The sequence below is a fragment of the Pinus tabuliformis genome, chromosome 4_2 (genome assembly GCF_031772625.1).
Source record: "Pinus tabuliformis cultivar Carrire ecotype Pingquan chromosome 4_2, CPIR1, whole genome shotgun sequence".
Taxonomy (NCBI): Eukaryota; Viridiplantae; Streptophyta; class Pinopsida; order Pinales; family Pinaceae; genus Pinus; species Pinus tabuliformis.
This window is the reverse complement of record NC_142304.1, coordinates 135,399,544-135,423,895: the sequence shown is the minus strand read 5'-3', so window position 1 is coordinate 135,423,895 and position 24,352 is coordinate 135,399,544. Positions and strand designations below refer to the sequence as shown.

General features: G+C 44.7%; 1 protein-coding gene across 7 annotated transcripts in view; it reads right to left on the bottom strand.

The window, feature by feature from the left end:
• The window catches only part of LOC149168594 (uncharacterized), a 307,528-nt gene that overhangs the window by 69,580 nt on the left and 213,596 nt on the right, over nucleotides 1-24,352 (bottom strand). For all 7 annotated transcript variants that reach the window (XM_089428332.1, XM_089428331.1, XM_089428326.1 and 4 more), the window contains one exon: nucleotides 12,294-12,384. In XM_089428332.1, the coding sequence (XP_089284458.1) occupies nucleotides 12,294-12,384 (91 nt within the window). The remainder of the gene's footprint in view (nucleotides 1-12,293; nucleotides 12,385-24,352) is intronic.

The window sequence follows — 24,352 nt, the reverse complement described above, 5'->3', positions numbered from 1 at the left end:
ACCCAACAGTTTTTTGTGGAGCTTAGGAGCAGGTGTTTTAGGCCAAGAGCTCACCCGGGAAGTTAGGGATTGGATAGCAAGTGTCAACCTAGCACTTTGGGGGCATTTCCGGAAGGATTTACAGGCAATTTCCAGCAGGCCGAGTTTTGCAGTTGCAGCAAAGGTTGGGCTCCAAGGAGGTCGAATTTGAGAAGTCTAAACCAGCCAAAATCCTTTCTACGTTTTTGACAAGGATCCCATTAAAATTTTATAATTTTCTGAGCACTGGAGGTGGGGTTTTAAGCCGTATCTTTGCAGCAAACAGTGTAGAAATGTTGGGGATTGAATAGTGCCTTTGGGGGTCGATTTTGGGAAGTCCAAATCGGGCCAAACCATTTCTAGGTTTTTGTGAGTTTTGGCTAAGGTTTTCGTGGTTGAAGTTTTATCATTCTCTGAGCACTAGAGGAGGAGTTTCTTGCAGTGCCTTTCCAGGAAGCAGTGAAGATTCGGGGCAGCGCAGAGCATTAGAGGAGCAGTCATTTCCAGCATTTGAGATCATTGTATGATCACCTGGGTTCTGTCACTCTTGCCATTGAGGCAACCCTAGGTGCATTCCTCCATACTATTGTACTTGCTCCATTGATTAATAAAATGGCTCAGTTGGTTCTTAAAGAGTTTTTATGAGCATTTGTTGATTGTTTAAAACTTTTGTGTGGTAAATTGTTTTTGCTTTGCATATCACTATTTATTTAAGTTTGGAATATAGCAGTGGTATCAGAGCATGATCTTGGCCCAACTGTGGGAAATTAGCCAACAAATCATGGAAACTTTGGGTATGAGTGCACAGTGACGGGTGAAACAGAAGACAAACCCATGGCTCAAGGGAAATCCAGTATGTAGAAATTCTAGGGTAGAATTCATTGGGATGATGAGAGGTTGGCCAAGTTGAGGAGGGTGACAGACCAAACCCATCCTCACCCTTACAACAAAGACATTAGAGGTGAGCAAGCCGTGGGAATGCAGCCATCTACATCTTGTGGGAAAAGTCGACCAGATCAATGCACCAGATCTCCTAAAAAGGAGCAGACAAGACAAAGACGGTTAGAGGGTGAGATCAGGGGGCACTTTTGCTGGTGGAGACATGGCTTTAGATATCAGGAGCCTGAGCAGGAGGTTGATCATGATGTTAAGTGCCCACAAGATGGTGAGGAGCACATCGATATACCCGATGTGGCGCAAGAGCCACCTTTATTAGAGACCTCTTTGATAGCCCCAGTTGACACACTGGTGGAGAGGATAGAGCCTACTCGCATAGAGCAATTTTTTGAAAGGGTGCCATCCCTAGACAAGATGCTAACAGTTGCTGAGATATCTCGAGATGTGGTCGAGTTTACAGGTGATAGATGCCCACGACAGTTCCATCAGTTTCAGGCCGACCTTCTAGCATTAAAAAGGAAGGCCGCGCTCGTGCGAGAGGCGATTCTGCAGCAGAACGAGCAGTTGGAAAGCATGAGAGCGGTTTGTGCCAAGTCCATGGCCAAATTGACTCACGTTGGGGAGCAATTGGATTCCCTACTGGTGCATCTAGAGTGAACGTTGGAGCGTGAGAGCAGCCCTCTTCGAGCATAGATAGATAGGGCTAGCAGCACTGTTAGGTTACCTTGGCCCATTGGACAGAAGGAGACAGAGCTACCTAGTCAGATTGTATGTATTGACTAGGATAGCAAGATGAGACGACTTGAGTTGCACAGGGTGCAACACCCGCATGTTGGGGTCGTTATATGTGCAAGAGGTCGTGCATTTGATCCCTCTCTTAGGGTTGGGTGGCGAGAGTTTCTGAGTTGGTACCCGGTGGAGTGGACTATGGAGATGGTAGTGGACCCAGGTGGAGCCCAGTAGGAGTTTCCAAGCACTAGGGATGCTGGAAGCCCCAACTGGCATTGGGATCCGAGAGGGACTACCTATCATTTCCCATGTATGTCGGTTGACTACAACCAGGATGGTGCAGTTGACCTAGCATTTGAGCATGCACATTCACTAGGGGAGTCTCGGTCAGTGCCAGTGGCCGACCAGTTTATAGACAAACTCTTGGTTTTCTTATTATGGCATTTGTACGCAGGATCATTGGGTGATCAGCATACTTTGGCATGAGTTTGTCGCAGGAGGTGGCATTTGTAGGCCACCAGACGGTGCCTTCCATGGAGCTGGGGGCTCTTCACTTTTGTACGGGGCACAGGGGACGCAGAGGAGTGGAGCAGTGGTGGCATCACTGCTAACACATAGGGGGAGTCACTTCTCGGATCCCTCAGGGGGGATTTGGAGGGAAGATCCATTCATCGGCGGGGATAATGATGCGATGGTAGAGGTGATGACACTAATCGTGTGTGCCCTAAAACGTAGAGACATAGCTCCAGGCCATCATATTCACGGATGTGTGGGAGCATCTAGCATTGAGCAGTGGTCTACAGGTGGGCATGGAGATGCATGGTGGTGTGATGTAGTGTGTTGGATTGTGTTGTGGAGTGGGAGTGCCTCGCATCGCAGTGAGTACATGTGGGGAGTGACAGGTGCAGTGACACAGGTAGGAAGCAGGACGATACAAGATGGCATAGCTGTAACCATGGGTATCCAACAATGTACAGGTGTACGCTGCGGTGTACAATGGCATGACCAGGAGTACTGGGATTAATGTTACTTGGGAGCAGGAGCGAAAGTGGGGAGTGGGAGCAAAAACGGGAGAGGGAGCGACATTTTCAGAAGCTCTCGGTTTGGGAGCAAATCCCGGAGAGTTTTTTATATATATATATATATATATATATATATATATATATTTATTTTATATTTTTCATATTTTGATACACATATGTAAACAAAAACATGTAGAATAATGAATTAGATATAAAAAAACATAAAAAAAAACATAGATTGAACCATATAACAACAATCATCTAGAAGTTATAATCTTCATCAACCATGTCCACAAGTTAGTAGCATAGTAACATACAACATATTGAGTCTCATGATTCATCAATCTTAAAGTTTCGAGCTTTCAAAATTCAATATATAACATTTATCATCATTGATCACCAAAGTTGTACTTGTAAGCTAAGTGTAACCATTACAACAAATAATAACTAACATGAAATGAAATGTTATAAAATGAAATGAAATGAAACAACTTTCAACTTTTATGAAGCATCATATTCATAATTCATTACTAATGAGTTATAATTACCAACTTCAAACTTAAATTGTCATATATTGTTTAAAAAAATATCATAATAAATATGAAAGAGTCAATAGTTATAAAAGCTATTAGATACTAGAAAAGAGAAGTAAATCTATTATCTATTTCTTATGCTTGGGCCTCTTGCCACCACGAGAAATGTCAAATTTTTTAGTCTTGTTGGAAAATCAGGATCTTTGTCATTAATATCACCCTCTAAGCATTAATATCCAAAGGTATCTTTGTCATTACCTCTGTATCTGTATAGGGATCTTTGTCATTAATATCACCCTCTAAGCATTAACATAAGATAGAAAAAGCATAGCATGTCAAGTCAAGATTTTGTTTGAGTGATGCATACAGTTTTAGGAGGGTCATGATAGAGGAGTTCGACAACCAATGTCACTAAATCAAGGTACATAGAGGGATTGGTGCTCTTGATTAAATACGAGTTCCATACCCTAATACATGACAAAATTCAATGGAAACATTGCAATCCCCCAATCCTGAAATCTTGAAAAACTGATAAGTCTGCTGGATTTTGAATGAAACCTAAAATTCTACTTTCTCCATATGAAATCCAATGAGGTCGAAACCACTCTCAAACATCCTGATTCATTTCATGGTAATGTTAAAAATTTAAGTAAAAGGATGAAAATGAAGATTAAGGAGAATGTCACTTTTGCTTTAAGAATTTAACATTACCATGAATAGCATATCAATACTAGGGCCTAGACTTGATCATTAAGCTGCCCCTCTCAAAAATAATTTGTTTCTTTAAAAAAAAAATTGCATTTCGAACATTACTACAAAAAAAAATTGCAAAAAAGGCAAAACGCTCCTGAAAAGGCAGGGAGCAAAAATTTTTTTAGGGAGCGCACTCCCGCCCCGCTCCCGAGTCGCTCCTGCCCAGAGCGCGGATTGGGAGCGGGATCGAGGGGGGGGCGCTCCCCTGCAACACTAACTGGGATGATCATGTTGCACAATGAGGTCTTGGAGTGTTGTCTCCAGGGACACCCATGGACGGAGATATTGGGCATACCTTTGGGTGTAGTTCACCAAGGATTGAAGGGGACACAGATGAGAGATACTTGATGGTATCTGCAGGCACTCACACTCCAGACCCTCTTCTACGCCACTTACAGGAACGGGTGACCTGTTTGTTGTCCTTTGACACTCTGGGCACGAGTAGCAGGGGACTAGGAGCCCACCTAAGATATTTGGATGACACTTGGTGTGATAGAGGGGAGACTTCTTAGTGGGGGCATCGAGTCGGTGCGCGAGTTGACAGCCACAGGTCGAGGGATGAGGTGATCACCGATAGAGATGGCATATCATTCATCACTAATCCTATGCCTGGGGAGCTGGTCAAAGGGGAGATATGTTTCACTCTTTTACATAAGGCATGTCTAGACCATGCATGAGCAGAGGATACCGTGTACGATTGAGATAGTTGTCCAGTATGTATCTAGGTTCCCAACATTATATCGACACATTCTCCATAGGGCCGGTAGTCGAACCAGTGACGATGATTGGCAGGAGCAGGATGGATCTGCATACACTGAGTCGATGGCGCATATCAGATACCCATCTATTGGTTGCATTCAAGGGGTATCTATTTGGCACATGTAGTTTCTAGTAGTCATCAGTACTACACAGTGGCAGTTACTAGACAGTTTAGCATGCCTCATGTATGGAGCCTATAATGGGTGCCATGCAGGGACTAGAGATAAGGGCCAAAGGAATTCCATCGGTTCTAAGGGCTATGTCGTAGCAAGTTTGCCTATGGGATGCAGGGATTCAATTGATCGATAGATCACTCGTGATGAGCGGAGTCGTGGCAGAGAGTGATATAGTTCACTCTTGGGATGACACATGGGGGTTCACAGAGGGTTTCATCATATGGGGAGGCAAATATTCTCTATTGTTGCATAGGTTTGGAGTTAGATTTGGATGGGTAGGTCTTGTTGCCATGGAGATGCCCATGCAGGATGTGTCTCGCCTCTTTCAGTATTCCACCATCGAGCTCTAGGAAAGGAGGACACTGTCTGCGCACGATGGGGAGTATGACATAGTCAGAGTAGCGCAGCGTCACGATGGTGGCACTACTCTGGGACTAGCAGGTAACTGGGGCGTCACAACTCTTCACAGCTCAATAACTTTTAGGGATGTGTCAACTACTGCAAGGGGAGATCATATAGATCTTCCATTGGGCTTTAGCGAGTCAATGACGGAGCAAGGGACTTCTGGTACTTGCACCAGGTAGGATAGTGAGTGGAGCGAGGGGAGTTTCATGTTGGATAAGATGGCCTGGGATCCTAATATTGAAGGAATCTTTCATATCAAGACAGTGATGAGGTCAGGGACGATTCAGTGGCACATCTAGGACCCTGGCACATGTTGCAGTGATAGTGGGGAGCAATAGTTACAGAGGATGCTCGTTCAGGCATTGCTTGAGGACAAGCAATTTTTGGAGCGTTAGAAGAACTTGTCGGATGAGGATGCCGCCTGGGAGGGTGAGCACATATTGGAGCACCTAGCTTTGAGGTTGCTTGAGGGAAAGCAACATTTGGGAGGGGAGGAATATCATGTCCCTTCTCAAACACATTTGTAACAGGGTGCTGCTACACAATTTTGCACAATTTTGGCTAAGGAAGAGAACCCATCATTTTCGACTTAGGGACTTATGAGGCAATTCGATTTAATTTGGTTGCTAGTGCAATGTGGGGGCCACCCACATGGGAATTCGAATTGGCCCATTAGAATAGCTTGGAGGGAAAGTCCAATAGGTGGATGGAGGGGCCCACATGAGGCAAGGGAGGCCCAAGGAGTTATAAGGAGGGAGCAGCTCTCATACACCTTGCAAACAAAATCACTTGACTATTCACTCTATTGTTTAGCTAAGTCAACCGGCAATTTACCCACGAATCTCTCAAGCGGGAGATTTAACCTCTTCTTCGGGGGACCATCCGTGCCCGCCCTAGAGAGGAAGTTCTACAAGGATTTCAAGAGTTCTGGGGCAGTGACATAACACCACCAACCAACGTAGAGCATGGAGTGCATATTTCTGGGCAGCTAGAGAATACGCAGAGGAAGATAGAGGCCAACAGAGATCAGATTGTTTTCCGAAGAGTTAGAGAGATGAGATAGCAACAATAGACCAGCATTCTTGCTGAGTTTTACAGCCACCAAAGCCATCATTCCAACAGTGCAAATTGTTGGGCTAGTGGACAGTGCAAAGGCCACTCAACAGTTTTTTGTGGAGCTTAGGAGCAGGTGTCTTAGGCTAAGAGCTCACCTGGGAAGTCAAGGATTGGATAGCAAGGGCCAGCCCAGCACTTTGGGAGCATTTCCCCCCGGATTTATAGGCAGTTTCCAGCAAACCGAGTTTTGTAGTTGTAGCTAAGGTTGGGCTCCAAGGGGGTCAAATTTCAGAAGTCTAAACCAGCCAAAATCCTTTCTGTGTTTTTCTGGGCTTTTGACAAGGATCCCAAATATAAAGTTTCATAATTTTGAGCACCTGAGGTGGCGTTTTAAGCCATATATTTGCAGTAGACGATGTAAAATTGTTGGGGATTGAATAGTGCCTTTGGAGGTCGATTTTGGGAAGAGAAAATCGGGCCAAACCATTTCTGGGTTTTTGTGGATTTTGGCCAAGGAGTTTGTCGCTGAAGTTTCATCATTTTCTAAACACTGGACGATGAGTTTCTTGCAGTCCCTTTCTAGGCAATAGTGAAGTTTTCTGGGTAGCGCAAAGCATTAGAGGCACAATCATTTCCAGCATTTGAGATCATTGTATTATCACCTGGGTTCTGTCACGCTTGCCATTGAGGCAAGCCTAGATGCATTCCTCCATACTATTGTACTTTCTCCATTGGTTAATAAAATGGCTCAGTTGGTTCTTAATTCCAGAGTTTTTATGAGCATTTCTTGATTATTTAAAAAAATTGTGTTGTAAATCGTTTTTGCTTTGCATATCACTGTTTATTTAAGTTCGGAACATTGCATCCTTCTTGAAGTTGTTCTAACTTGTCATTTAGTGACTTTTTTTTGTTCTTTTCTCCTTTTTTTCCTTTGACTATCTTTGTTTTTTCCTTTTTTTTTGTTTAATGCCCAAAGCCCTGAATGACGAAACTGGCACAACAAAGAAACTCCAACTTTGTGTAGTGAAACACTTGAATTGTGATGACAACAAGGTTGACGAAGGATTAATAGCCAAAGGCCGAATCAGACTAGTTCTCTTCAGCGGTTGAGCATCCAAAGGATCGAACAACTATGATACCAATGTAACGAACAAGGTTCGTATATTCAGAGGAATGCTCCGATACCAATGTAGCGACCAAAAGTCGTATATGCAGCGGAAATCTTTAAAATACTTGGAAGACATGAATGTCCATTGTAAGACATGTAACTCTATATTGAATATTGTATATTGAATTGCAGTAAGATATAAGATGATTACAAATGAGAATGAGGGCCTGCTTATATACCCTAGGCAGGTGCCCTTTCATGAATGGTCATGTCTCTAAGACATGCCTCTTCATTACTAACTAACTAACCTTTAGTTAATTAATTATTATTATTCAATTTATATTTATGATTTTTATATAAATTATATTCATAACACTGGCCCAGGCATCTCCACAATGTCACGGCCTACACATCCAACACTCACCCAGATTCGTAGCAGCAACAAGGAAAACCAACCCTGCCATGCGACAAAGGCCTCAATGCTCCCCCGCATGTCAAACCAAGTGTGAGTCGGGTCATCCTCTATCTTGATCTCGTTCATCACGAAAGAAAGTGTCCAATCAATGAAACAAATCCCTGGATCCCACAGCGAAAATGGCTGCGGCATAGTCCTGACAGCTGCTTGCACCAAATTGTACCACGTCTTAGGTCCCTGCGTGCAATTAATATATGGACTCCATACATCAGGAACCAATCTGGTGCGTACGAAACTACCCTGCACCTGCCATACCACGCAACGGGATCTATCGTCCTGGCTCCTGAAAGCACTCCCCAATACTTCCTAGAGTCTAAACATCTGCCTGCAAGTAAGGTCAACTAACCACTGTAGATGCTCCTGAGACACCTCAAAATGTTTGGCCAAAAGGGGGTCATGCATCTCCTTGAGTGTGGGCTCAAGGATGGTGCAATTGTTACCTCTGCGGAAGATCAGACTAACCCCAAGCCTACATCCACCAACTCGCGCCCTAACCATATGCCATAGGTGGAAAGCCTCTCTCCCAATGTACGGTGTCCCGTTCAACTGTCTGAGATGAACCTCTTAGGTCATGTTGCTCTTGATGAGAGCATCAAGAGACGATATCCAAGTCCCCTGTGTCAGTGTACAATGTTGGAGAGTTATAAATGGAAGCTCACGGTCGGCCCTGTGATCAACTCGCTCTCCAAATCAAAGTGTGCCAAACCCAATGGTGTGCTTAATGCCCTCGTCAAGAGATCTCTCTGGTGGAAACACTCCAACAACATGTTGTGCATCATCATGCTCTACAACAGACAAATACGTACCAGTACACTCCTCTGCATAGCACTGAACTCTGTGGCACAACTCCATGCACCACTGGATACCAATGCTCAATGCCATGCCACCATGTACCATACAGCATCCCAAATGTGCCCATGCATCCACCACTGCTAGTACACCCACCACGATGTGATCTACACCTCCTCATCTGCCCAGGTACACCTGAGTGGCCAACTCCTCAAATGCATTCAGGAATAACGCTATCGTGCCAAACCTTAGTAGCTCTAGTGCGCAATACATCAATGAGAGAGCATTATCTCCTTATGATGCCATGTTTGGTGGCCTGTCGATGACACCTCCTCCTACCAACTCCTGCCAGAGTAGGCTAATCACCCTGTGATCCCACGCTCGATCAATATGCCAATATAACTCATGAAATTTGCCTGCTCTCCTGTCAAACCATCCTGTCACTAGTGTTGATGTAGATCTGAAAATGTGTGTGCCCAATCATCGAATCCATCACACAACTACTACTATCACCTACTGGCTCTATGATGTGATGGGAAATCCCACCTGGATCCCAACAACAGTCTAGCCCTCGAGCCCCTCAAGTAATCCATGACCTTTGTTGAAATGCAGCCATGGATGTACCCAACTGCCTAACCTGCTCCACTGGGTACCAACTCAGTACCTCTCACCATCCAATCCCAAAGGAGGGATTGAATGTACAGTCTCATGTGTACAAAACAAGCCCTCCATCCTAAATTTGTGCCATATTCAACTCAAGTCGCTCACCCCTGCTGACCTGGTCATCCCCTATGATCTGTCTAGACAAATTTGCCTCTCTCAGTCCAAGTCATAAGGGTGAGATAATAACATTGTAGGCCTATCAGCGTGCCTCTAAAGAGAATATGCTAAAATCCCAACGTGTGCTCTTTGCGCTACCCCTTGTCAATCCATAGTCCAAAGGATGGCTACACATCCTCCTCCATCACGGCCTCAACTTGAACCTCCAACTGCTCCTCCATCAACAACCCATCATGCAAAACATCCTCACTAGTCAATTGTAGGTGACTGTCGTTTGGCAACCCTGTCATAGATCTGGACGCATCTATGCTTATTGGCTCTTCATCAAAGGCGGATATGTCTCCCAACACCTCATCAACTTATTGTGCACTGCTATCACCTGGAAACTCGGACATGGCCCCGAACACCTCATCAATGGATACCTTAACATCGGATGGAACCTCCCCAACTATGGACACCTCTCTGTCTCCTGGCACCTCATCAATGGATGGCCTTATGGGTGTATGCTCTACTCTCTCCCCCAAGGTGTCAGTCGAAGCTATCAAAGGAATCTCCAACAAGTGTGACTCCTGCATCACGTTGGGTATATCTACGTGCTCCTCACAACCATGCGTGCCCTTAGCCTCATGCTCAACCTCCTCCTCGGGCTGATATCTAAAGCCAGGTCTCCACCAGCAAAAGTGCCTCTAGGTATCACCCTCAAACGGTCCCTGTCTTGCCTGCTCCTTTTGAGGCGATCTAGTGCCCTGATTCTGTTGACTTTCCCCACATGGTGTAGATGGTTGCACCCCCATGGCCTGCGCACCTCTAGTGTCTCTGTTGTCAGGATGAGGATGGATCTAGTCTAACACCTTCCTCAACTGGGCCAATCTCTAATCATTCCAGTGGATTCCACCCCAGATTCCTACATACTGAATCTTACTTGAGCCATGGGTTTGTCTATGGTTTCACCTCTTACTATTCATACATGTCCAAATCTTCCATGACCTTGCTGGCTACCCCACAACTAGCCAAGATCATGCTCAGATACCACTGTAATATTCCAAATGGAAAAATACCGTAGATAACAGAAGCAATGAACTAGTTGCAGCTACTAAATTCAGAAATTCACAACCATACACATTTGAACACGAAAATATGGGAAAAAAACTCTGAGTCATTGTATTAATTTTGATAAATATGAGTACAATAAATGAGATCAGAGGAACCTATGCTTGCTACTGCAACTTATGGAAGGAACACAGGTTGGAATTGTGATGCCCAAGTGTTGGAATGACTCCACCAAAAAATACCTCTTCGCCGACCCAAAAAATTACTGCCACTACTGTTGTAGGTGCACTAAAATTTCGGCCCTCAGATTTGCTCCAAAAATTCTGCAAAATTAGTGTAGGTCCTCCACACCAACTCCAACCAAACCTAGAAATACCTCACAAACCCAAGTGGTGGAAATGGTCCCAGAGTGAATTGCACCCTCCAACAATTTCTACTATTGGCTAATGAATGGAACTAGGAATTATGCCCACAGAAGTGCTCAGAAAATTTTGTAAAATTAATCCTAGCCTCCTCTCACCAAATCCACAAAAACCCAGAAAGGTTTTGCGTTGAATCCAATGTGCCCCGGTGACCCCCAAGAAGTGTGGGTGGCTCCAACTGGCTGGAAAAATGCCCTCTAGAAAGAATCCTGCTATAGGAATCCAAATCAATTCCGGGAAAATCTCCTCCAACCTCTGTAACCACTCCTTCCAATCTCTTTATCTCTCCTTGCCCAACTCCCACGAAATTTCCCTACTCTCGATGGCTACATAGCAGATGTCCAATGATCTTTGCGCAGGCCCAGATTGTAGATAATTCGCCCCTCCAAAATACAACTCCCGGCACTACAAAATACCAAGAGAAACTTGCCTTCCAATGGATAAATTCCTGCAAAATCTCTGGCCCAATCTCCACTTCCTACTAGCTCCTCTCAACCCACGAATTCCCTTTCTACACCCTAAGAAAAAAAAACGCATCCATGCTGATGAATGATCTGCAATTTAGCTCCTCAAACACCCAGAACAAACTCCCCCTTACTCTCTTAGGGTAACACTCGAAGTTCACCGTAGGTAGAGGTAGAATTCCCACTTAAGAATCCCTTGTGCTAAATAGCACTAGTTGTCGTGGCTAAACAGTTCAAGAGGAACTTGTGTTCAGAAGTAAAGTTGACAAAAGATACAAATGAAGGCCTCTTCTCCTTATTTATAATTGTTGGCCTCATTTTCTCCCTTGGTGGCCCCACTCCTCTTTCCTAATTCGCACCCCCTCCTCTCTCTCTCTCTCCTCCAAGAGTGTGAGTTCCCTTCTTCGGCCAAATTTCTCTCTCTTGTAGGCCCCACGTTCCACTAGAGCTGCAATTCCTCTTTTTCCTCCAAAGTCCCAATGTCAGAATTTCCTCCTCTTCCAAATATCATCTCGAACACGGAAATCAAAATTGGGGATATTACAAGAACCATGAAGAACTTCATAGCCTATCCTTGGCAAATAGTAGGGTGCATTTATGTAATTGTTTAAAGAAAATTAACAGTGTACCTGAATTATAGGAAGTTTTTAAACTTTCAAGAAAAACAATCACCACATCCATTTTGACAATAACACAAATATATTTAATATGGTGGTTACATGTACTAATTGTCATGCTTTTCATCCAAGGTATGATTTGGGGGAACATCATTTGGAACAATGAGGTCTTACAAATAAGGATGGTTTCAACCCTGCCAAAAAGACAAACTAGAGGTATTAATCTGAAGATGTTCTTACCTGGGGTACTGCACAATCAGAATGGACAGGATCCCAGACAACTGCACATGAGCAATCCCAATCATCATTTTGAACTTCCAAGAGGGGAGCTCTGTAGATATGATCAATGCCAAAGAGAAACTGCTTAGCTCAAGGTAACTTCAAAATCTCAAAAACTTAATTATTCTAAACATATAAATCTTGTCAATTTACATTGTCCTCAAATACCAAGAATTTGTAATAGGAAAATAATTTCTATTTCCCAGAACACTGCCATGGGCAGTTTTTCTTTCTTAACCTTTTTTTGTGAAACAAGAAATTTAACAGCTGTTAAAATAATTCTGTGAAACATACTTCATGTTCCAATTGCATTAAATGCAACATATCTAAATTAAAACATATGATCGCTCCTCCATCAAAATTTACCAAAACCCACAAAGAAGATAACTTTGACCATATCTAAAAACTCCACCAAGAAGATAACTTCATCATATCTATAGACATAATGCCATCAAGCAAAATTTTCATGTTTATACCTCAATAAAAGAAAAATGCATCTTTCTTAGCTGCACATTATCTTACCATTTCACATTTCTATATAATTGAAATCACAACATGTTTCCAGCTTGGCTATCCACAAATCTGAAAATCGAGCTTTTGATTTATGGACTAAGCCATCAAAAATTTGCATTTTGTAATAAATAAATTCATAACCAATTCCCATTAAAGTCAAAACCAACAGAAATAAAGAGTCCACAACATAATTTGGGAATTCAAAAAATTGAAAGCAGATGGATGAGAAATGCACATTATATTCCACAACCTTACCCTGGTGTAGAAAATACCAATCATTTCCTAAAGATCAGCAAGCAACAGAACACTCACAGAGTCATTTATTCAGGTGAGGGAAAATCATATGGAATATTCATTACCTATCTTAATCAATTTCTTCAAGAACTCTCAGACGAAAAAAAAGGCTATCAACAGATGTTCTCTTGACTAATCATCTACCTTTTATATTTGTTGTACCTAAAAATCCTAAATCGTATGACATAATGCAATTACAGAAATTATGAATGGAATGGTTGTAATTATGAAAATAAATTCTAGCTTAAGTGACCTAGGAGAAGCATTGCACAGATGGGAAGGAATCCATAATCAACCCCTTCTTTAAAACTCAGTGTGCACTGATTTCTACTTCAAAGCCCAAATAATATAAGTAGGAAACCTATCATAATCATGTCACTTAAGAGTGGATTGGTTAATATGTTTATCAGTGTTGCAAACATCACCAAATTGCGAGTTTTTGAATTCGGTGATAATATCGGCCAAAAATCAGCAATTTTTCCTGTTATGTCCCCTTCTGATCATTAGCAACAAGGGTGTAATGTACCAAATCTAAATTTGCCAATTTTCTTTGACAAATTTTAGCAAACAGTAGGTGTGCAATATTTTTGTCAAAACACTTGGCATGTATAGTAGAGACAACCCTTACGGTAAGAAAGAATAGAGACAACCCTTACAGTAAGTAAGAATGCTGGAATAAACTCAGAAATATATCAGCCAATGAACAGCAGTAGGGACTCGATCCTCACTCTGATACTTTCGGTCTTCTCAGGACAAGAGCTCAGCCCAGAATTATGGCACTAACAGCAGGTTGACTTGGCTCCAAGGAACTCGATCTAGCAATGAAATATGGAGTCTTCTGCTACAGCACTTAATCACAGTGAGCTGATAAAAATCTCAGCTCCAGAAATGATAAGAATGGCCACCAAGACCTGTGGAATTCGATCTTCAGATTAGGGAATATCTGATGGAAACAATCTGAAATCGATTCTCCAAACAGTGAATGTGATACTCAGCAATAGATCTCCTGAAACCAACAACTTAACAATCTGAACCCCTGATATATCATGCAATAATTGGGTACAAGTGCCTTGAAGAAATCCGTCTCCACAGAAATAACAGACTTGGCCTCTAAATATGAATCAATTTCTCTCGGGCCTTCTAGTGACAGCACTCTCAGCCTATGGATAAAATAAAGCACTCGGCCTCCACCTGAAGCTGCTCTCGGAGCCTATGAACGATATGGACTCGACCTTGGAATGTGGACGATTTTGCTGAAGTAGATTCAATGCCCAGCACCTGCGAACAATAGATATATATATATATATATATATATATATATATATATCCAGCAAATTTGCTTCACTTTGGCACTATAAAGATATCCTGCAAATCAACTCAATTGGAAAAATCCAAACATTCTCCAGCAATGACCAACTAGGGTGGCATGGGATATCCACTGAAATTGGCAAGATACTAGCTAGGGTGGCAGAGATTATCCACCGAAATTAGCTGAGGATCTCGCCTGAAACCCTCTTGTCGAAACTCTCTTGAGATCGAACCAAACACAATGAGTGATTATCAAGAATAGAACGTCTAGCAAATGAGTCCACCCTCCTTTTATAACTTCCATTAAGTCTCTCCAAGCTTCTAGATTCCCCTTTTTTAACATTATTTTATTGGTGGGGACCATTTTCGACTAAGTGACTTTTTCCGCCATTTTAATAAAATAATATTTGCCGCCTATTGATGCACAAACTAGCAGACCTTGTAAAGAGGCAAGAGCTACAGGGCCCAACAACACCTTGGGACAGAGGCCCACTGTCACCACAACCAAAGTCCCCTTCATTTCTCGAATTTTCACCGACAGGAGTAGTCCCATTGATCCAGGTGGATATTGGTGGCCACCCGCCTATTCCGCTTGGAACCCCACCATTGTTTCTTTCAGTTTTTGAGTTTCCTTATTTATAGCACAATTTACTATTTTTGGCAGTTTTTCAGGTCCTGAACTTCCGGAGCCGTTTTGAGGCCCTAAACGACGTTTTTTAGGAAAACTGGGACCAACATCGGTCATAGCCCGATGTTGGTCATTCAAAAGTTGTAGTCCTCGGATAGATCTTTCTAACGAGGTATTGTGCGCCTCAAACGGAGATCATATGCTAAAGTTACGACTCCGGGAAGTTGATGTACCAATTTACACAAACGGGGCCCATAGTTTGGCGATTCATCTCCTAGTGTTAGGTTTTTGGATGTTTAGGGTTTTCCATTGTTTCTCAATAATAAATAGGCCTTTGAGCCTCATTGTAACACAATTCAGAGGCATGTAGCTACCACATCTCTTCTCAGAGATAAGCTACCATCCCCCGAACTGGTCCTATTTCCATTCTGTTTGTAACCATATTTCAGCGTTTGATATTAATGAAATGAAGTGTTATTTGTACTACAACTTTGTATTTATGGTTATAATTGTAATTTGTTGCGTTCTTGTTTAAATCCAGATTAGTGGTATCAGAGCAGTCTGCTCTTTCTCTGTTTTTCTTTGCACGTCCCCAACAAGGTCAGGATATAAGGAGTTAGGGCTCAATCTAGTTGAACCTTTGCAAGATCAACCTCGCAACAACTGACGGTGGCCCATGGGGGAAGAAAAGAAAGACGAGGGGGCAGGGAATCCTATCAAAATATTGCTCGAGGTGGCCCTCAAGAAACAAAGGAACACGATGATGGATAACTTTGCCCAGATCCTTCAACGATTGCCCACGGGCGGTGCATCCACGTCTAGCAGCCACTGTAGGGGCTCCACTCCTTTTAAGGTACAAGTAAACTTTGACATTCCCATATTTGAGGGTCAAATATATGCAAACGTCGTAGATAAATGGTTAAATCTGCAAGAAGGATATTTTTCTGTTCATGATTTTTCTAGCTGAGAAAAGATTATGTTTGCTCTTCTTAAAGCCGCCCCCCACATCAAGGACTGGTGGGAAACCTATTGTGAGCAGAAGGATGAAAGTAAGACCTCACTGTTTTCAGCCGCAACCACTTGGAACTCGTTCCGAGATGCCATCAAGGAGCAGTACTACCCTGTCGGGAGCTATGACGATAAATACATAAAGTGGACAATGGTGCGGCAAGGAAGGGACCAAGATGCGACGAAGTTTACCAATGTTTTCCATACCCTTTGCACGAAGTTGGGTATCAAGGATTTTGATAAACATTTGGTACTCAAGTACCGCGGCTGCCTACATAGGTACATCCAGGACGAGATGTAGTTCCTAGACAACTCCTCACTCAGCACGACATACGATACGCCGTCAAGATCAAACAGAAGTTTAAACAGAAGAAGCAAGACTTTAGATCTGCAAATCCGAAGCAAGGGAAAGGTGCCCCCAAACCGTAGAACAAACGACAAAGCCAAGGCGGGTAGCCGAAAACAACTCGCCAAAGCTGCAAGCAAAGAAAAACACCTCGAAGCTGAAGAAGGACACAGGAAAGTGGTGTGAGTTCCATAAGTGCTCCACTCACAACACGAGTGTTGGGCCAAGTAGTCACTGGTGGCCGAGTTGAAGACATAGGAATCAGATGCATGTTCTCTAAGTCAGAATCCGACAAGGGGAATGACAAAGGGAAGCAGATTATCAACGTGGAGCCCAATGCCACTATTGCCACAACGAAGATCCAGAAGGAGGAACACGAAGATCCAGAGGAGAAGGAGCGCCTCTTCCACTCCCAGATGTGGGTAAAGGGTTCCCCACTACAGTTCATTATCAACAAAGGGAGCCAAAAGAACCTCATTTCGGCAGAGGTCGTGAAGTGGTTGGGCTTACCGACCACAGCACACCCACAACCATACACCATCAAGTGGCTTGACCAAGGACAGGATCTTCGTCTGAGCCAGCATTCTCGTCTTCCATACAGCATCAAGCCCTTCAAAGATGAGGTATTATGTGACGTTTCTCCCTTTGATGTTTGTGATGTATTATTAGGCCAACCATACTTGTGGAAGTGACATGTTGTGTATGAGTCAAGGCCTCGTGTTGTTATTGCTACTTTGGGAAATAAGTTGTACAGGATACCGAAGGTAGCACCGCCTACCGACATCTCTTTGGTTACTGCAAAACAATGCAATAAGCTCATTTCCAAAACCGGGAAATTTGTTGTAATATCCCTTATCAGGGAAATCCCTCAAACACAAGCAAACTCCAACCAGAGAATTAACAGTAGTGCAACATACAATAATGTATACATACAATATAAGCAGATAATCGAAAAATGCAGAGAGAAATGCTAAGCCATTATATTAGACTAAGTAATGGAAAGAGTACAAGAAGTGATCAGAAAGATAGCACCTCGACTTGCACAAGGCAAGTGAAGAAATACACTCAAAATGGTAAGGAAATGGCCTCTCTCTGAACTGCGTCCAAGCTGTCGCAGAACTGTTGTGCTGCTACTACTGCTAGAATCAAGTGAGGATTTGGGGCTGTTCCCCTCCTCAGAAAAAACTGAAACTCTGGAATCAACCTCTGCTCAATAAACTCAGAATAGCCCAGAAAGCTTTTCTAGAATAGCTGACCCTCAAAAATCACCCCCTTGAGGATCTATGCAATCCCTCAAGGCTCTATGTTGCCCCTGAAGACAGTCCTCCAAAACTCTACCTGAGACTCTGCCAAAATCCACCAATATAAAAGGGTTGATCCCTTGCCCAATCTAACAACTCAAATCCTCCACATAAACCCCATCTGGAGCTCCTACCAAAAGAAACTGCGTCCTCCCCTCTCAATACTGCGCAGTCATCAAATGCTCAGCTCCTTCTCAACTCCAGAGATCGCTCCTCCTGCAAAATACTAATGAAACTACCTTGCCCGAACAGGTGTTCAAAGTCCCCCGGAGCAAAGGGTGAGACCTCCGAATGGAGACACTTGATGCACTAAACAGTGCTGCAAACAGGCTAGACAGCCAGCGTGCTCTAAGTGGAAGTGACTACCTAAAATGCAACATAATCTGATGATCAAAATGAGGAGGCTCCTCTCTCCTTTATAGCATTGGCCTCTCTCAAAACCCTAAGGCCCACCTCCTCCAACATAGCCTCTCTCTTGCCACGTGTTCCTTCTCCATCTGCGCAGTCTCTCCAAGTGTCTACGTGGGCCCCTTCTCTACATGGTCCTTGGGCACCCTTGGCTCCCCTTTTAAGTTACAACGTTGTGCTACTAGGGAGTGAATTTATTCATAAAGTGAGTTATGTCCCCCTTTCATCACTTTTTTTTCATAAATAACTATAGAGGGCAAAATTGAGCAAAATCGAATATTCCAATTAGCCATGGCTAATTAAGAATATTACAGTCTCCCGCGGCAAAATGTTGCTTGTCCTCAAGCAACTGAAGTCATGGATGCTGCAAAATTTTCTCAATCTCCCAAGTGGCATCCTCATCCAATAAATTCTTCCACCTCACCAAGAATTCCCGGACTGTCCTGCTCCGTAGCTGCCTTTCCCTAGTATCAATAATAGCCTCTGGCTGCAACAACAAATGCCCCTCATCATCCGTGGGTGATAGCTCATCTGTCACTGTCACCTGTTGCCCCAATGCCTTCTTCAGGCATGATACATGAAAAACGTTATGAATCTTGCTGCCTTCAAGTAGCTCCAATTCATATGCAACCTGTCCAATCCTGCGTATCACCCTATATGGCACATAAAAGCGGGGCTTGAGCTTATCAGCTTCCTTCTGCTTCAGTGACGACTGTCCGTATGGCTGTAATCGTAGGTAGACCAAGTCCCCTACCTCAAACTATCTCTCCACCCGACCCCTGTCAGCATACAGCTTCGTTGTAGCCATATTATCCTTGAGAGCTCGGAGGATATCCTGACTCTCTTGGATCCAAATTTTGGCTCTCGAAGCCTTGCTAGCACCAAACATCACGTCAACAAAAGATAAAGGATGATATCCATACAAAGCATAGAATGGTGACATACCAATGGACATGTGATGTGTAGTGTTGTAGCAATACTCCCCAGATGCAGCCACTTCAGCCATGCTCGCTGCTGCCCACCCACATAGTTACGCAAGTAGCCCTCCAGCCACTTGTTAACTATCTCCGTCTGCCCGTCCGTCTGTGGGTGATAACTACTCAGTTCCCACCAACCGAAAAAGCTCCTGCCAAAACCCGCCCATGAAACGGCTGTCCCTGTCACTGACGATGGTCTTAGGAAGACCATGTAGCTTGAAGACCTCCCTGAAGAACAGCTCGGCCACCTGCACTGCTGTGTAATGTCCAGATACGGCGAAAAAATGTGTGTACTTTGTCAGTCGATCAACGACGACAAAGATACAATCCTTGCAATGCACCATGGGCAACCCTGTGATGCAGTCCATCGAAATACTCCCCCATTTCCCCTCCGGAATGGGAAGAGGCTGCAATAATCCTGCGGGATGGCTCATCTCCCCCTTGTTCCTCTAGCAAATATCGCACTCCTGGATATGCTAGAGTACGTCCTCCTTAAGGCCCTTCCATGACAAACTCTCTCTAATGGCCCTGTAGGTTTTGGTAAACCCCTGATGGCCAGCCAATGGCGAATCATGTGATGCCTGAAGTATCTTCTTCTTGAGTTGAGATCCTTCAGTCAAGAAGATCCGGTCCCTATAGTAGATGATCTCATCGATTACCCTGTACCTGGCATCTGCCACCTGCCCATCCAGAACCTCACATGCAAATCTGTCCTTGGAGTACTCTATTAAGAGTCGAGCCCTCCAGTCTACGTGAAAGGGCATCCGCTACCACATTGTTCTTACCCTTGACATACTCAATGTCAAAGTCATACGCTTGGATCTTATTGAACCACTTTTGCTACCTCTCCTGTAGTTGTTTCTGCTCCAAAAAGAACCTGAGGTTGTTATGATCAGTCCTCAACTTGAACCTGTTACCCACTAAATACTGTCGGAATTTAGCCAATGCATGCATAATGGCCATCATCTCCTTGTCGTATATAGAATACAACCTCTCATGCGGAAGGAGCTTCCGTCTCTCAAAGGCTATAGGGTGACCTCCTTGCATCAACATTGCGTCAATCCCCTCTCCCGACGCATCACACTCCAAAACAAATGGCTGCGAAAAATCCGGCAATGCAAGCACTGGGCAGCTGCTCATAACCTCCTTGAGCCTGTCAAAGGCTCGTTGCGCTGTATCTAACCAACTGAATGCCCCCTTCCTTGTCAGATCTGTCAGGGGAGCAGCAAGCTGTGAGAAACTCTTGACGAACTTACGGTAGTAAGTACAAATGCCAATGAATCCCTAAAGTTCTGTCACGTTCCCCAGCTCCGGCCAATCTCTGATAGCCCTGATCTTCTCCTCGTGGACTCTCACTCTGTCCACCCCTATGATGTGTCCCAAGTACAACATCTCCGTCAACCCAAACTCACACTTGGAGAGCTTGGCATAGAACTGCTGCTCCTCCAAGATGCGCAACACTGTCTCAATCTGCTGGAGATGCTCCTCCCAAGTCCTACTATAAATGAGAATGTTATCAAAGAACACCAACACAAACTTCCTTAAGTGACTACAGAAGATGTGATTCATGCAGGACTGGAATGTAGCTGGAGCGTTGGTTAGCCCGAAGGGCATCACCAAAGACTCAAAGTGCCCATGGTGACACCTGAAGGCGGTCTTCGGAATGTCCTGCTCCCTCACACAAATCTGATGGTACCCAGATATCAAATCAATCTTTGAGAAGAACCGTGCTCCTCTCAACTCCTCCATCAACTCATCGATCTTGGGTATGGGGTACCTGTTCTTCAAGGTCTTCTTGTTCAAGGCACTGTAGTCAATGCACATCCTCAATCTGTCGTCCTTCTTCTTGACAAACACCACGGAAGAAGCAAAAGGACTCGTGCTCGGCCGAATGTGCCCAAGAGCCAGCAACTCCTGAATGGCCCGCTCAATCTCATCCCGATACACCTTGGGATGCCTATAGGGGGTAGTACTCACTGCCTGTATGCCCTGCTCAAGCTCAATGGTGTGCTCAAACCGCCAGTCCGGTGGCTGTCCCGGCGGAATCACCCCAAACACTGTGCCATACTGGTCAAGGATGGACTGTATCTCTAGGTGCACCATCTACCCTATAGTCCCTGCCTCTAATGCATGCAGCTCCACTGCCCACTCTACGTCTCCCTTCCAGAAGACCGCCTCCATCCGATGAACCGAAACAGTCTGAGGTGGATATGTGTGTTGTCCCTGTATCTTCTCATGCCTCCCTGTCTTCTCATCATCCCACTCCATCTCTAGGGCCTTCCAATCTGTCGTGACCTTCCTTAGTGTGATAAGCCACTGAACACCCAGTATTAGGTTGGTGTCCGAAATATTGACCACGAAAAAGTGGTCAGTCAGTGTGTAGGTGCCCATCGTCACTGATAACTCTGGGACATAATGAGCACACACCATGGTCTGATCTCCTGGGACCAAAACTGAAAAGCCATCGAAGCTCTCTTTCTATATACCTCTCCGCTCAACCATCTGTGCATCGATGAAGTTGTGGGTTGCCCCACTGTCAACCAAAACTGATACTCGCTGGCCACGTACTGTCCCCTGTACGCACAACGTCAAACACTTGGGAACTCCTCACAATGCTGCAAGGGTCCCTCAGGTAGGTGCAAAAGATGCACCACCTGCTGTTGGTGGTGGAGGTGGCAAAGGATCCTGCGCGGCATGACTATCTCCTACCTCCACATCATCCTCCTCATCGTCTTCCCCGCTGCTCTCGGAGAAGACCTCAATAAAATGTGCTTTGCCAGTAGCACATCTATGTCCCAGTGCCCACAGCTCCTAACAAGTAAAGCACAACCGCTTCTTCTTCAGCTCCCTCCTGGCATCATCATCAATCTGTGCTCGTCCTGGATTCCCCTTTGGAGGCGGAGTCCTCACATCCTTCCCCTTAGGCTGGAAAGCCTGTCTCTGGGGGTAAGGTGTCCAGGTCCTGTGTAAGGCATCCTGTAAGTCCCGGGTCCTGCTAATAGCATCCTGGAGTGTGGCTGGTCTAGTGGACCTAACTAAACCCCGAAGTGGTTCTACTAACCCCTCAACAAACATGTAGATCTTCCGTGTTGCGGATACATCTGGCACCATCACTGAAACCCTCAAGAAGTCTGCAATGTAGGTCTCTGGGTTCCCGGTCTGTTTGAGCCTCGTCAGCTCAACAAAGTGTTGTTCTGGATCCCTCCGGTCAAACCTCTCTATTAGTCTCCTAGTGAACTCGGCATATGTCGTCACTGTGGAGTGTCCAAGTGTAACCAACCCATGGAACCACCAGTCCTGGGCCTCACAATCCAAATGTAATGTCGCCACCTTGATGGTCTCTGCCTCCGACATCTGGTTGAGCTGGAAATAGATGTCCAGCTTCTCCACCCAAGACTTTGTCGAACTGTATGATGAGCCAACAAATGTAGGCAAGTAGAATCTACTAGCTGTGCGGTGGGTGTCTCCATCATGATAATGCCGGTATCCTCTGTGATGGTCGCGGGGTCTACTATCCCGCTGGAGCTGAACAAAGTCTCTGAACGAGAGAGCATCCCTGAACTCCTGCCCATAGGCCTGGTACTCTGCAAAATAATTGCCCATATGATCGGGCTCTGCCTCCTGCTGGGCCCTAACCCCCATGTCTCCTCCTAAGAAAGTGGGCATAGTAGAGCGTGCAGGGGCATGTGAGGCCATCTGCTGAGTAGTATCACGCTGAGTGGCACCCTGCTCTGGCAAATGGTGGGATGTACCCGATCCCTCACCAACCTGGAAAACCCATGGGTTCTCATGCTGTTTAGCCTCCACCGTCGTGAATCTCTGCCCCATCACCTCAATCTGCCTCGACAGATCCTACACTGATTTGAGGAGCATGTCCGCAAATCTCTTCTCGTCCTCATCTGCCATCGGATCCTCCTGCTCTGCGTCCACCACAGGCTCCTCCTGTTCTGTGTCCACCACCCGAACACAGTAACCCTCTCAGTAGGTGTTCTCCAACCTACGCCAATATCTTTGTATTTCCTACCTCTATAACAAATGTAGGGCTTCTCCCTCGGTGTCATAGACTGCTAGCTCCACAGGCTAAGCCAAATCTATCCTCTGATACCACTGTAATATCCCTTATCAGGGAAATCCCTCAAACACAAGCAAACTCCAACCAGAGAATTAACAGTAGTGCAACATACAATAATGTATACATGGAATATAAGTAGATACTCAAAAAATGCAGAGAGAAATTCTAAGCCGTTTTATTATACTAAGTAATGGAAAGAGTACAAGAGGTGATCAGAAAGATAGCACCTCGACTTGCACAAGGCAAGTGAAGAAATACACTCAGAATGATAAGGAAATGGCCTCTCTCTGAACTGTGTCCAAGCTACCAAAGAACTGTTGTGTTGCTGCTACTACTGGAATCAAGTGAGGATTTGGGGTTGTTCCCCTCCTTAGAAAACGCTGAAACTATGGAATCAACCTCTGCTCAATAAACCCAGAAAACCCAGAAAGCTTTTCTAGAATAGCTGACCCCCGAAAATCACCCCCTTGAGGATCTACCCAATCCCTCAAGGCTCTGCGCTGCCCCTGAAGAGAATCCTCCAAAACTCTACCCGAGACTCTGCCAAAATCCTCCAATATGCAAGGGTTGATCCCTTGCTCAATCTCAAAGCTCAAATCCTCCACATAAACCCAATCTGGAGCTCCTACCAAAATAAACTGTCCTCCCCTCTCAAGACTGCGTAGTCATCAAATGCCCAGCTCCTCCTCAACTCCAGAGATCGCTCTTCCTGCAAAACACTGATGAAACTACCTTGCCCAAGCAGGCACTCGAAGACCCCCGGGGCTAAGGGTGAGATCTCCGAACAGAGACACGTGATGCACTAAACAGTGCTGCAAACAGGCTAAACAGCCAGCGTGCTCTAAGTCGAAGTGACTAGCTCAAATGCAACATAATCTGATGATCAAAATGAGGAGGCTCCTCTCTCCTTTATAGCGTTGGCCTTTCTCAAAACCCTAAAGCCCACCTCCTCCAACGTAGCCTCTCTCTTGCCACGTGTTCTTTCTCCATCTGTGCAGTCCCTCCAAGTGTCTACATGGGCCCCTTCTCTACGTGGTCCTTGGGCCCCCTTGGCTCCCCTTTTAAGTTACAACGTTGTGCTACTAGGGAGTGACTTTATTCATAAAGTGAGTTATGTCCCCCTTTCCTCACCTTTTTATTTATAAATTACTATAGAAGGCAAAAT